Source organism: Dermacentor albipictus, chromosome 1 (assembly GCF_038994185.2).
Source record: "Dermacentor albipictus isolate Rhodes 1998 colony chromosome 1, USDA_Dalb.pri_finalv2, whole genome shotgun sequence".
Lineage (NCBI taxonomy): Eukaryota > Metazoa > Arthropoda > Arachnida > Ixodida > Ixodidae > Dermacentor > Dermacentor albipictus.
The window spans coordinates 37,196,223-37,209,717 of record NC_091821.1 but is presented as its reverse complement, the minus strand read 5'-3'; the positions used below and the strand labels follow the sequence as shown (position 1 = coordinate 37,209,717).

The 13,495-nt window shown below is 43.4% G+C and overlaps 1 protein-coding gene across 5 annotated transcripts in view; it reads left to right on the top strand.

The window, feature by feature from the left end:
* Positions 1-13,495, top strand: part of Sec31 (secretory 31) — a 189,609-nt gene that overhangs the window by 150,407 nt on the left and 25,707 nt on the right. For all 5 annotated transcript variants that reach the window (XM_065430740.1, XM_065430739.1, XM_065430738.1 and 2 more), the window contains 2 exons: positions 4,193-4,338; positions 5,229-5,420. In XM_065430740.1, the coding sequence (XP_065286812.1) occupies positions 4,193-4,338; positions 5,229-5,420 (338 nt within the window). The remainder of the gene's footprint in view (positions 1-4,192; positions 4,339-5,228; positions 5,421-13,495) is intronic.

The following is a 13,495-nucleotide window of genomic DNA, read 5'->3' as shown; positions in this document are numbered from 1 at the left end:
GCACTTCATATGTTTTGCATACGTTTCGGTAAAAGCTTGTGGGAGGCGGTGAGAAGAGGTAGCCACTGTGGCCACAGTTTATTTAGGCCAGCCAGCCATGGTGCCGCACGATCTTAGGAACGGCAGCTACTGTGGCCGCTCAGGTCGAGCATGCCAGCATGTTTTATTCTCGCGCTACCTGCATGTGAGCCGTCTTTCTCTTCACCTGCTCTGGAGGCGATAGCCACGCTGCTAGAAGCTAAAGGGTGATCTGCAAGTTTGCAGCAACCTTTGCAGAAGTTTACATGAAATGGGTCTTCCCCCAGCCATTTCCCCACCGCAATCTTCCCTACCAAAATTATTCGCAGGCAAGAGCCTGCAGATAATTTTGGTTCTTTTGCACTTGTTGGCACAACCATTCCTCCTGCTGCTCCCACTACGGGTGCTGGGATTGTAGATCTTGTATTGACTAGTCCTGATGAAGGCAAACAGCCATCGGGGGAACAGCGTGTGTAGGAACAACGGCAGTGGGATTAGGTGTGCATCTGTTTACACAGCAACAAAGTTTAATGTGGCAGCGAGATTTGTGGTCTCATAAGGAAGAAATTCAAAAAGAATTGCTGCTTTCACCTATCATAAATGGACAAACTTATCTAACTTCTTAATTTTTGTAGCTGCTATAGAGACTGAAACATTATTTTGGCTATTACTACTCCGGCGGCAGCTGCTTATGGCATGGCTCAGCATGGCCACGCAGGCCCTCTCTTGACAGCAATTTGCGATGGGTACAGAGCCTAGGTGTGCCTACAGGTGATAGCTTCATGTGCACTGTGTTTTTGTCGCTTTGTTCGCATTGAAGCGAGAGGCAGCATGAAAGTCAGTTCGCTCTATGCTGCTGCCGCTCTTACTTGCAGCAGTGTTTTGACAGCGAGTGTCCGTGGTCATCACATGAGATGTGTCTGTTTGCCTGTGTGCGCGTGACACCATGTTTGTTAATTTAGTTTGTAAATGAATGTTTACAACTTTATATTGATAATAAAACTACTATCCTTACTATATATAGCTATCTAATAATTTGCTATCACAATTGATGCTTTACCTTTCAGGCAAAAATGCAACTTTTTTGACTGCAGACAGCTCATGCACATGCCTCAACAGAGCGCATGGAAACCAATTCTAGTGTTGGCAGCAGTGTTCAGAGAAAGTATCCACACTATACTAGAAAAAATGTACATGTCAATAACACATAAAGTGTTTGAGTATAATATGCTCGAAAAAGTAATTCATTACTTGCAATATAAATCCAATGTTAAAAAGAAAGCAAAACAAAGCAGTGTGCTACCAGAAGGCTTAATTGACTTGTTGGAGGAGTTGCTTATCAAAATTGTAATCTGAGAGCTTTCCTACTCTTCACCCCCTTTTGTTTCTTTTTTAACATAAGACTGCCAATACTGAAGGGGCTCATTGTAAGGTTCGTTACAGCGCAACACAAGACAAGGATGAAAGAAGGTATAAAACGACGACCACGGCACTGACTCTCAACTGATATTTTATTGAAGATAGTATGTCTAACATATATATAGGTGCCAGTTGATAACCATGACATGCACGAGACAGAGATGCATCGAGGCAACTGTAACAAGCTGACGCATAATCAAAATTGACATAGGTAACAGTTATTTGTCATGAAAAGTGATAGATGGTTCGCTGATACATGCTTTGTCCCTAATCTTTATATTGTGAGCCTCGGTGATTTCCCTTGTCAATTGGCTTGCGTGTTTAAAGATGACACTAGATTTTTTTAATTCGAGGTGACAACCGCACAACTTGCAATGCTCCGGCAGATGAAGTGGTGCAATCCCTTGAAGAGATAGCTCATGCTCCTGAATTCGAACATTTACACATCGCTTCATTTGTCCCACATACTCTCTACCACAAGATAATGGAATGGCATACACAACCTGCTTAGCACAAGTGATGTACCTGTTCACATGTTTGACAGGGCATTTTCCCTTCACTTGCTTATCCTTCAGCAAATTATGAACTAATGGGCATATGCGACCTATCTTATGTTTCGCAGAAAAACGAACATCAATGCTGTACCTTGAACTAAAGTTCTTAAGCCCATGCACTAACTTGTGTATATATTGACACGTGTACTTATTTTTATCGGGCGACCACGTTTTTCCGCCTAGCAAATGTCATCGCACAGCGCGGGACGCACCTGCATGTATCCGAAGTTTCTGGAAAGTTATCGATGCTTCTATCCGCTGTCTGTTGTCGCCGTACCTTGTGTTATCTGATTTCATCGCCTGACGCAAATGGTGTAGAACTTTGTGAAAGGCACGCGGGTCCCAACGATTAGCCTGGAACATTCAACGACTGCTGTATAAAAGCCAACGCGCTTGACCTGCTGATCAGATTTTCGACGATTGCCGAGTGTGTTCGCCGCTGCCATTGTCTTTGAATGTAGCCTGTTTTTGAGGGCACAAGTTCGCCCAATAAAACGCTTGTTTCGTTAATCACAGTTTTGCTGTCTTCTTAACCATCACTACCACATGACAATATGGTGCTACTGCATTTTTTCTTTTTTCTTCTAATTTAGTTTTAATACCTTGGTCATTTATGCTCTTGACACCGCGAACCATACTTTCACTCACAGATAAAATAATCGCTAATAAAATATCAGTTGAGAGTCAGCGCCGTGGTCGTCGTTTTATACCTTCTTTTGTCCTTCTCTTGTGTTGCGCTGTAACGACCCTTACTATGAATCCCAACCAACTGGCCCAACTTGCCATTCTGATACTGTAGGGGCATTGTACAGGTATGCATTATGGGCCAGAGACAATGTGTTGTAACAAGAGTTTATGAAGTGTGGGATATTTCTGCAACAGTGGCACACTTTGCTTTATTTTGACATTGTACTGTTGTAGTAAAGACAGTAGAAGTGGCACTCATGTACTCTCCCACAGGTGCCTATGCTTTAAAAGTGCAAAAGTCATTGTTTGGTTGATAAGCACTGTTGCTCAAAATGTGCCAACATTGTGGCTTTGATAGGCCTTGTGAGAGAGGAAGCCTGTCATGACTGCCCATGCCGCTGTGAGCAATTTCCTCCCTCATGAAGTCTGTCAGACTGGCATTGATAATCATGATCATGATGAAGACAAATGTATCATGTCTGATGCCTGGCATAAAATGTACAATCGCATTAGCTGCAATAACTTTTTAAGTAATTTACAGAAGCAACAAAGTATTCTCTTCATGTGAGTCACAAAAGCTTATGGCATTCCTCCTGAGTGCATGAAAACTAGGAAGACGCTCTCTGTCCCTTCCCTGCTGCACACGCACATGCAGACTGCTGTCACTCCAAGGACAAACAGGTGCAACAAAAACAACAGAGAGCATTTGTTAATGCCCCTTATTTCTGGCAAAATTTTGTTATTTATACTTGTTTGTGCAAAACATGTAAACCAAACAGCTGGACTGTTAGGGGTGCTAATTAGATTAGTATTGCTATTGGAGTTTCCTGCTGCTAGGATTGCATTAAATAGAGGTTCTATTGTATGGTAGGGCAAGTTGAGAGTAATGCAAGTAGCACTGAGCCACGGATTGATTCCTTTTATTGAAGGAAAGCTAATTCTGTAATATGAGCATTGGTTTTGCCCTTATTTCCATGTAATACATTATGTGTAGCCATTTGATTGACTCATTGAGAACATGTATTGAGTGACCAAGGATAAGTAGGCTGGAAGACAGGTGAAGGGTGCAGGTACAGTCAACCACTCAATTTTATGGAACACGAGATCTGACAGGAAGCTGAAAATCTATGCAGACTCGTGATGCAGCCTAGTATTTGCATTTACAGCCTCTACCAGTATATGTGAACAACATTGTGATGTTTGGTTTTACTGAATACTGTTACAGGCTACTCAGAAAGTGAACATTTTCTGAGATCCCGTAGTCCGTAAAATGTACTTAAGGGTTGCTTTGCACTCGCATGAAGTTTGTTGCAGTTCATCCAAGGTCTTAGTTGGGGAATTCTTGCTGTAGCTTTTTCCATCCTTAGGCTTCTTGACTTCTTCCACCCCGCAGTTTGGTCAGTAGCAAGATACTTCCTTCTTCATGGGAGGAATTCCATTTCTGGATGTAGACCTTTCGCTCGTCATAGCTTTAATGGCTTTGTGGGCTTCCCTTTTCCCTCCTTTTGGTGCAGTCTCGTCCAATGCAAGTATCCAGTCTTCTCAGCTATCGCCATCACCTGTGGCGCCTAGCATAGCTCCTTTGCCATCTTCCAGTTTGCTAGGTAATCCACCTCCACCAGGCTGGAATGACCCACCTCCTGTGAAGCCGTCGGCCAAGGTAGGATATAACACAGCATTATTTGTGAAATTGTAGGCTAATGAAAATTTCCATGGTCCGTGTAAACTTGGTTTGTGAAAATTAAAGGCATGAATAGCCAAGGTCTAGAAGAATATGCGTGCAGCAGAGACAGTTTGGTCATCATTTACTGTCGTCAAATGAAACAGCCAGCAGCTTTGAGCCAAGCAGCTATTAGAGCAAATGGCGCAACCACTCATGTCATGTCATGTCATGAATGTGAATTTGGCAAGAGCAGTGAGTGAGCTCAAAACAGAAAATGAAATGTTTTGGGTGTAGCAACGAGCATATATAGAGGCTTTCCCAAGCTATCTATCAAGTTATGGGGCATGGTACTCAAAGAATGCAAGTTTGTCGACTCTCATTTGCACTTCACAAGACGCAATGCCAACAACAAATTTTTTATCTGAATAATAAAAACTTAATTGGAATGATGTGGGGACATGATAGTGCTTGTAGTGGTCAGGTGGCCAAGTTTATTTTCTGATGACAAGGCAGAAGACATTGAAGCATAAAAAATTACAGCTGATTGAATGCTTTTCCAACTGCCTAGTGGCACTTTCTGGTGATGATGAATGTGTGGCATTTTTCTTTAGACTATGTGCGATAGTCACATTTGATAATCGCACTTGTTTGGGTGGGTTCAACTGTAAATACCCGTCATGATTGGTTCCTGGGGCTACCAAAGAATCTGCAGTCTTTCTTGACCCTGAGGATGACCTTGACATATATAAGTGCACTTCGTAGTAGTGTGTTGGCTTTATGTCTATGGTGGGCATTGTATGAGGAAATTTAATGCATAGTTCTAAATTTAGTGCCAGTGTTGTAGAGGGCTTTAATGTGACAGTCTGCCATTGTCACCTTTTCCTCAGCAACTGTCACAAGGTTCATCTGTGCCAACGTTTGACCTGGCAGCCCCCATTACGACGCCCCTTGTTGGTGCCCCAGCACCAACTGTGCCTGAAGCAACTCCACCTAGCTTTCAGGGTGGATATGTTCCACCACCAATGCCACAATTTGCCTCCCAGCCACTGCCTTCAGGGGCACAAGCACTGCCACAACAGGTCAGTAAGCCCTTTGTGTGGTCATGCTGCTTGCGTCTACCTGTACTGTTGCAATCTTTTGTCTGAACTGATTTGCAATCCAGAGGCTGGTCCAAAAACTGGTTGTTGGTTCGGTTCACGGCAAATATATAAGGCAGGTTTTGGTTCTTACGCAGGTACATGATATAATGTATGGCATGTACAGTTGATGGCAAAAAGCTTACGGGACACAAAATTTGTGGAAAGGCTGAATTCCCACAAAACCAGGTACATATCCTCTAACTCAAGAGTTTCAGATTGTAGTAGTAGTTTTTGTGACCTACACGGTGATCCATGAAATTAGAAGTACCATGCCTTAACAGAGCAGAAATTCACATCTCTCGTGGAACTCGGTGTCCCATAAACTTTGATGTCGCTGTGCTACTGTATTAAATTGGCATCAAGCTTGTGCTTATGCAAGCATTAGTCTTAATAGTTTCATTGAAACTGCTGTTTCTTCACAAGGATGAGTCAGTCTGAAGTAATGTTTGAGTTGCAAGCTGCACTGAGTATCAAAACTGAGATTGGTTAGGGATAAAAAAAATATGGTTAGTGTAAATCTATGAGGGCTGAAATGGAATAATAAATTCAAGTTCCTCCCTACATTTGTGACCTAAATTTTTGTGTTTTGAACATATGCCGTACTTATTTGAATTTAATGTGCACTTTTTTTTTTTCTCGATAAAATGGGTCCAAGAAGTGCGTGCTCGTTAAAATCGAGTACGACCCTAAATCTACTTTACCATGTCACCATCGGCATTTCAAAATGATCATCTTGTATGCGCTTCGAGCCTAGCTGCCGTAGCTTTCTCCATGTGCTGTAGTACGTGTGCTTAGGTTAGCCCACCGTCTGTCTTCCGCTTTCTGCGTTTGCTTTGTCAGCATAGAATTGCCGACTGCAAAGACACGCCGAGTTCATCATGATGCTGCAATTAAAAGGAAAGTGATCACATATGCAAAGACGGGTGGAAATCGGGCCGCATCGCAGACATTCGGACTTCTTGAAACTTGCGAACGAGACTGGCGCAAACAGAAGGAGAGGTGTTCTACTCTGGCGGCTGCTGCATACGGTGCGGCTGCACGGCCCCTATCTTGAAAGCGGTTTGCGATGAGGTCAGAGTTTACATGTCTAGGCACACCGCGCTGTGTTCTCGTCGCTTAGTTCGTGTTGAAGTGACAGGCAGCACAAAGGTCAATTCGCTCGCTCGTGCTTCCGCACTTCCTCACTCCAATTTTTTTATAGCAAGTTTTCGCGATCATCGAGTGAAATGTGTTCATGTTTGCTGGTGCATGCGTGACACCATGCTTGTTAATTTAGTTAGTAAGCTAATGTTTACAAGTTTATACGGCCGATAAAGCTACTATCTTTACTTCGTATAGCTGTCTACTAATTTGCTATTGCAACCGATGCTTCACCTTTCGGCCGAAGCTGCTTTTTTTATTCATCTCAACTTTAGTGCATTGGGAGTAAATCTGTTTTTCCAAGTAAGAAAAAGTTGTATTTATGTATGAAAGAGTGAGGTGTACGGTACTGTAAAGGCCCTTTCTTTTTTTTAGGTTACAGCAAACAGGTGCTCATTACGAATAAGGACATCTTTTTTTGTCACGGAAAACGGGTGCGCTTTACAATTGACGGCACGTTAGAATCAAGTAAATATGGTGTACAATGGTGAATCAGAATGTCTTTGCCCCTATTTTCTATTGGCCAAAATAAGGTACATGCAAGTAATTACAAATTACAGGTTAGAATTTGATGACCATTTTCTTAGTCGCATTCCAGCATCTTCCATCTGCTTCTCTGTATACCTTTCGAGCTGAATCCTCACTATAGGCTCCTATAAGTAGGTCGTCAACGTAGAAAGAAGCAGCAAGCAACTTGGCTGTTTCTTCTGTTTGATCCTTTACTCCCTTCAGGTGGTGTTGGAGTGCGGCGTTGAGTAGGAATGGGTTTGCTACTGTTCCAAAAGGCACCCTTGTCATGCACCATTCCTCAATTTTAGGATCGGGTTATCTCTTAGAGGGTATATCCTTGAACCATAGAAATCTCAACACATCTCTGGCTTATTTTTATGCTAATCTGGAGAAAGGCTTAATGTCAGTCGTCATAGCAATACGGTTCATACAAACACACATGAGAAGAGCAACCAAGTCGGCTAGTAGCTTAGGTCCTTTCTCGAGATGGTCATTGAGGAACGATGAATCAGGATCGTGAGCGGATGCATCAAAAACTACTCGTACTCGAGTCGTTGTTGACTCGCTTTGCACAGCAGCGTGATGCGGCATGTAGTAGAGCTTAGAGGGTTGCGCATCATTTTGGCTAGGTACTCTCTCGGCGTGACCCATCTCCATATAGTTCCTGATAGTGGTATCATATTCTACGGCAAACTCTGGATTGTTCTTCATTTTCTTTCCGAGACACATCAGTCGCTTCCGTGGTTGCAATCGATTGTCTCAGTTGTCCACAGCTTTCTTTCCACGGAAGGGCTGCTTAGTAGCGACCGTTGACGAAGGCGATATGGTGTTCAAATTTTTCTAGCACCATATTAGGTTCCTTATTTGGAGTGTTGTCGACTGGCACAATCCTGATGCTCTCCAACTCCCAGAACCTCAGAAGAAGATCATCGATAGAGTCTGTAAATGCACTTACTCGCAATACGCATGCGTTGAGTGCTGCTTCCAAAGAGGTGTTCAACGAAATTGGTCCTTGTAACATCCAGCCAAATGCAGAACCCAGCGCCGCCAAGTCTGCCTGGCCGTGGTATCTTTTAATTTCTCCGGGCATGAATTGCCATAGTTGGTCAGCACCAATTAAAAGGCTAATACTAGGAACAGTAGCCATGCCCGGTAACAAGAGCTTATCTGCAAGAAGGTGTCTGTCGCTTTCAATGTTTCTTACAAAGTCATGCTCGAGTGGTACTTGAACAACATTCTTGCAGTCAAACGGTACTTCACTGACCTGTACCAGGTACTCCCGATTGTCATACTGACTGCGAAGCTTTAGTTCGACAAAGCGATGTTGTATGGTAACTGAGCTTGTCCGTCCAAAAATATTTAGCTGTAAATTAACAGATCCAAGTTCTTTCAAGCCAAGTGTCTTGGATACGAATGAACATGCGCTGACTTCCGCTGTCTACAATTCCACAAATGTAGGCCCTTTGCTTTTTTCAGATGATCCATGCCCGAAATGTCTGCAATAAAACCTCAGCATCCACATACGAACAAGAGCTGGTATGAAGACTGTTCGCGGTTATGGGACTTTCTTGTTCCATCTTCTTAGGTTTCCACTTGGGATCGCACATTGAGGAGATGTGTCTTCCTCTGCATGTTCCATGCTTCACTTTTCGATAAGTCTTTCGCAAGATGTCCTCTCACGGTGCATCGGTAACATCGGTTCTCTGTAGCCAATTTCTTCAACTTTTCTTCATGATTAATGCTGCTGTCACAAACTGAAGTTGAGTGCTTTGAAGACCCACACAAAAGACACTCCTTGTCTCTAACTTTCGAGGAAGACTGCAGGACATCTGCTGTTGGTAAGGAGGAGTGCAAATTCCTTCTCTTCGCAGATGGTTTAGTGCATTTCTTTCCTTTAAAGTCATGAACTCCACTTCTTTCTCGGCTTTCAGCTTCCACGCGAAGATAGGTCAAGAGTTGTTGCAACTCCTCATCGGCTGTCGCTGTCGTTGAATCTTGATGTTGTGCAGAGCCTGAACTGTCAATAGCAGACGGTGATGACCTTGAACTGTGTTCTTTTCGGTAATAGCCAATGACAATGTCTGCTGGCAGTGCCTTCAACAGAATGTCCATCATCATAGTTGCGTAGCTGGCAGGACTAACATTTAGACCTTTCAGGCCTCTGATATGGCACTGTACATAATCCAATAGCCTTCGAAGATTGTGTACACCTTCTGAGGAAGCAACTGCTGGCTACGATGCTCCTGCACAATGCGACGCTTATCGCCAAAACGACTCATTAGAATTTCGATGGCGTCGTCGTAGCACTCGCCTGTCGCTTGTAGACAGAAATTGAAACTGCTGCTGCACTACTCGGAAGATTCTTCAGATATTGAAATCATTCTCCTTATGTCAGCTTTTCATTTTCATGCACAGACGCCTTGAATTGCTCCCAAAAAGCAGGCCATTGACAAAGCTGTCAGTCGAATGTCTGCAACTGTAGAATTCGAAGCTTGATTGATTTGCGTGGGGCGCGATCATCGAGTACATGTGATGAACCCGCAGCTGCGGGAGGGGGCAGTAGTAGAACACTGATTTTGACAAAGTAGCCATGTTGGGTTAGCCTTCAGCTCCCCAACATTCCTGGCATAGCATCTTGATAAGTCAACACAGCTTCAAATTCTGTCGCGAACTCGTCCTCAAGGATAGCTTCTTCTATCTCGGCATTAAGCCTGTCCAAGTCCGCATTATTCGCGTGTAGTCGTTTGATCGAAGATGAAATCTTTGCACTGTCAGCGTTTTCAATCACGGCTTTCGGTTCATTGATGAGACGCGTATTCATCCGGCGTCACGCCGTTCGCTTGTCTTTGAGGACTTTGAGGCAGTTCATCTTGTGTTTCAACAATGTGTGACCTCGCTCACCTTCTCGGAGGGACGCTGAGTAGGTGTCTTATCACGGCGAAGGGTAACGGCGGATGGTCCAGTCAGGTCGTACCGTCTGGCTTTCGGAGGAGATTTCCGCTGTCCTTATGACGTGCTGTCTTCACTTTCAAAGTTTCCTATGAGCACTCCAGGCGTGTAGAGTCCCGGTGAAAACTACCAGCGGGTTTTGGCACCAGATTATAGAATAAATGGTCACAGCCTATGATGAAACACAACTGTATTTACATTATTTACAGTAATTAGATCGAATGCAGTCCATGACAGACGCTGCCTTTTCTTCTACTTTTTCGTCTTCTCCGTGTCCGCGCTGTCGTGTGCTGTGCAGTTGGCTTCTTTTTCTCTAGCGCTTCGAAGAAAGGTAAATATTCAATAACTCCTTCCTGGGCAAAAATGGCATTCACAGACTTGTTTGTGTGGTATTGTTCCCAGCTGCTCTTTTACGTAAAAGTAACAAATAAGTTGTGGAACATGCTTGAAACAGTGCAGAGGGAGTGCGGTAAACATGCAGGAATTCTAATTCAGAAAATAGCTGCACCTACGAATTTCAACAAGCGCACCATGTACAAGTGGATGTTACAAGAGAGATCCGTAGATAACACCACCATCCTGTGCGACATGCTAGCCGAGTGCTCCTTCTGTATCCTCCGCTTCCGCTATTTCTGCAACCCTCCTTCTCCTCTGTATCATGAAATATGTTAAAAACGCGCACCTTTTTGTGTTACAGTGAATATGGAATGAAATTTCTATCACTGCTATCACAACAGCTGATCTCATTGGGGGCACTTGCAGTCTTAGTAGATGCTCCTGCTGCCTGCACTGCAGCGCTCGCTGCTAGCAGACAGGGCACCTTTAAGATGGCTTCGCCCACCTGATTGGTCAAAGAAGCCTGTAGCTTCCACAGTGCTGCACGGAACTACTAAAACAGGGTATAGGTGTGATACCTCTCCACCTGTAGCTTTGCCTTCATAGCCAGAAAAGGTTGTCTGCCATTATAGTTAGTGTACATGAAGGTTGGACAGAACATGTCTATTGTACAGGAAGTTGCCATCTGCCACCTTCTGGGATGTTTCATATTTCAAGGTCAAATTGCTTGCCCTTTATTCTGACAGTGGTGTGTGAAGAGGGAGTTGATAACCAGTGGCTGTCATTGTCAGCCTTGACTTCAATCAAGCAGTAAGTGTGGGATAGAGCATGGTTTTATAAAATTCGTGCATCAAAGACATTTAGTCACCATGCCACTGCATAATTGGAGCGCTAGATGCAGCAGACATGTGAATAGGTAGTGCATATCAAGAGTGCAATTCTCAAATATACCGTATTTACTCGAATCTAGGCCAGCTCCAGTTCTAAGCCGACCCCTGAATGTCCAAAGCCAGAAAAAATAAAAAAACTTACCTCAAATGTAGGCTGAACGAAAAAGTGAAAACAGCGTTTGCAAAAACATTTGTTTAATATGAACATGCTCAGCTCACTCTACATCATCATTGCTGCTAGCCTTGTACGCTTGTGGATGCGCGCAACCTCACGTCCGTATGCCCACGCATGCGAAAACTGCAGCAAGGCTCGTACGTGTCGAAATGCAGCGCAGTCGCGGCGAACAGCTCCTCTCTGTTGTCGCACGCTTATCTTCCTTATCACTGTTATCTCCTCATTGCGGCACATGTAAGAAGTGTCTCCCTTTGCTCCCTCCAATGATGGACATTTTTCTCATTGATGCTGAAGTCCTGCCCGGCTTGAACGTTTGACAATGCCTCTGCGGCTAGCACAATTTTCGTTTGAACGATAACGCCATGCCGCACGCCAATACGACACAGGTCAAAATGGTGATGTCGCTGTGTACTCCAGCTGGCTACTGGCACAGCTAGTAGCGGCTGCAATACTGAGTTTTGTAGGTGTTTTGTAGATGGCACTAGCTATGCACCGCATATTTATCATTTTCAATTGCAAACTGGTGCAGTTTTTAAAATCCTGTAATCTGAGCCGACCCTAGAGTTTGGTATATGATTATTTGAAAAAAAAAAACTATTGGCCTAGATTCAAAAAGATATGGCAGGTAAGTAGAACTCGGTTATCGATCTCTTAAGAAAGTAAATAAGTAAATAAAATGGAAGGGATTATTTCTGTATATTAAATTTTTCTCCCATCCTATCTTGACCCCCTGATAGGCTGGCTATATTGAGGGCAGGGACAGTGATTATAACAAACTCCCATAGTGAACACTTGCCACGAAGCAGTTGGTCGTAAACTGGCTCAACATTAATTTTTCAGCTCCACTTACAGTTCGCTACTTTTTCCATATACAGTACAGTTGAACCTCAATACTATAACGTACCTGCCAAGGCTCCTGAATCGTTAGTAAGCTTTGCTAATTCCCATTTGGTCTCCAATTTTACAAATGTTGCATTAAGTTTTATGAAAAATCAGTTCTGTTGGTGAAAATAGTTTAAACCTCTTGAAAGGTGGGGCGGTGCAATGTTAAAAAAAAGTGCTGTTAAAAAAGAAATCATGATGGTACCAGCACCACCCTCTCGTAGTAATGCAAGGTGCCACATAGAGCTGAGTGTGCAATGCTCAGCTACTCAAACGTAAGAATTGGCTGACATGTAAACTGCTGCTTTTTGCACCAACTGTGGGTGCTGGAGACACAGAGCTGACACATTGTGGTAAACTATGAAAGTGAGTGCCTTTGTGACACATTGTGACTTCATTTGGCGCGGTAGTGTTCACCCAAACCTTTCTCGTGGCAAAAAAAAAAAGGAAAGAAAAGAAAAACACAGGCCACCAAGCAATCCAATTATCGCATTTGAATCGCTGAGCTCCGTGCTATACTTGCATCTAGGTAGTTTCTCAGAACAGTTCCTTAGGCTGAATTGGCAAAGGTAACTTGAAGAGGTAACTAAGGAATTGAAAAAGATAACCGTGAACTGAAAACATGCTGCTGCTTTTCGGTACCTCGTGTTGTAATTTTTCTGCTGCTTGTGTGCTATGTTTAAAGATGCACTCTATTCCCCCTGCTCCCCACCTCGTGTTTGCAGGATGTTTCACAAATTTTTATCTTTGCAGGATGGTAACTATGCTATAATGAACCTTGAATTAGCTAAATTCTTTATATGAAGAGCATTCTTCAATTTGTGATCTTAGTACCATTGAACACCCTAGATTTTTTGCCACAATTTAGGGAACTGTTTCGCAGTTTCAATTTAGTAATGTTCATGCACATTGCATGCATGCACCTGGAACCCGTGTGGCAAGCAAAAGAGAAGAAACATAGCCCCACGGTGGGTGCATCATTGCTAGGCTTGTGCAAATATGTGATATTTTCAAATATTCTATCGAATATTATGCTACTCAATATTCACTTCGGTGGAGAAGTTTGCCATAAAGGTAGTTTCACGGCAGCGTGACGTGCGCTGCTGTGAAACCACACCTCCAGGTGAAATTTG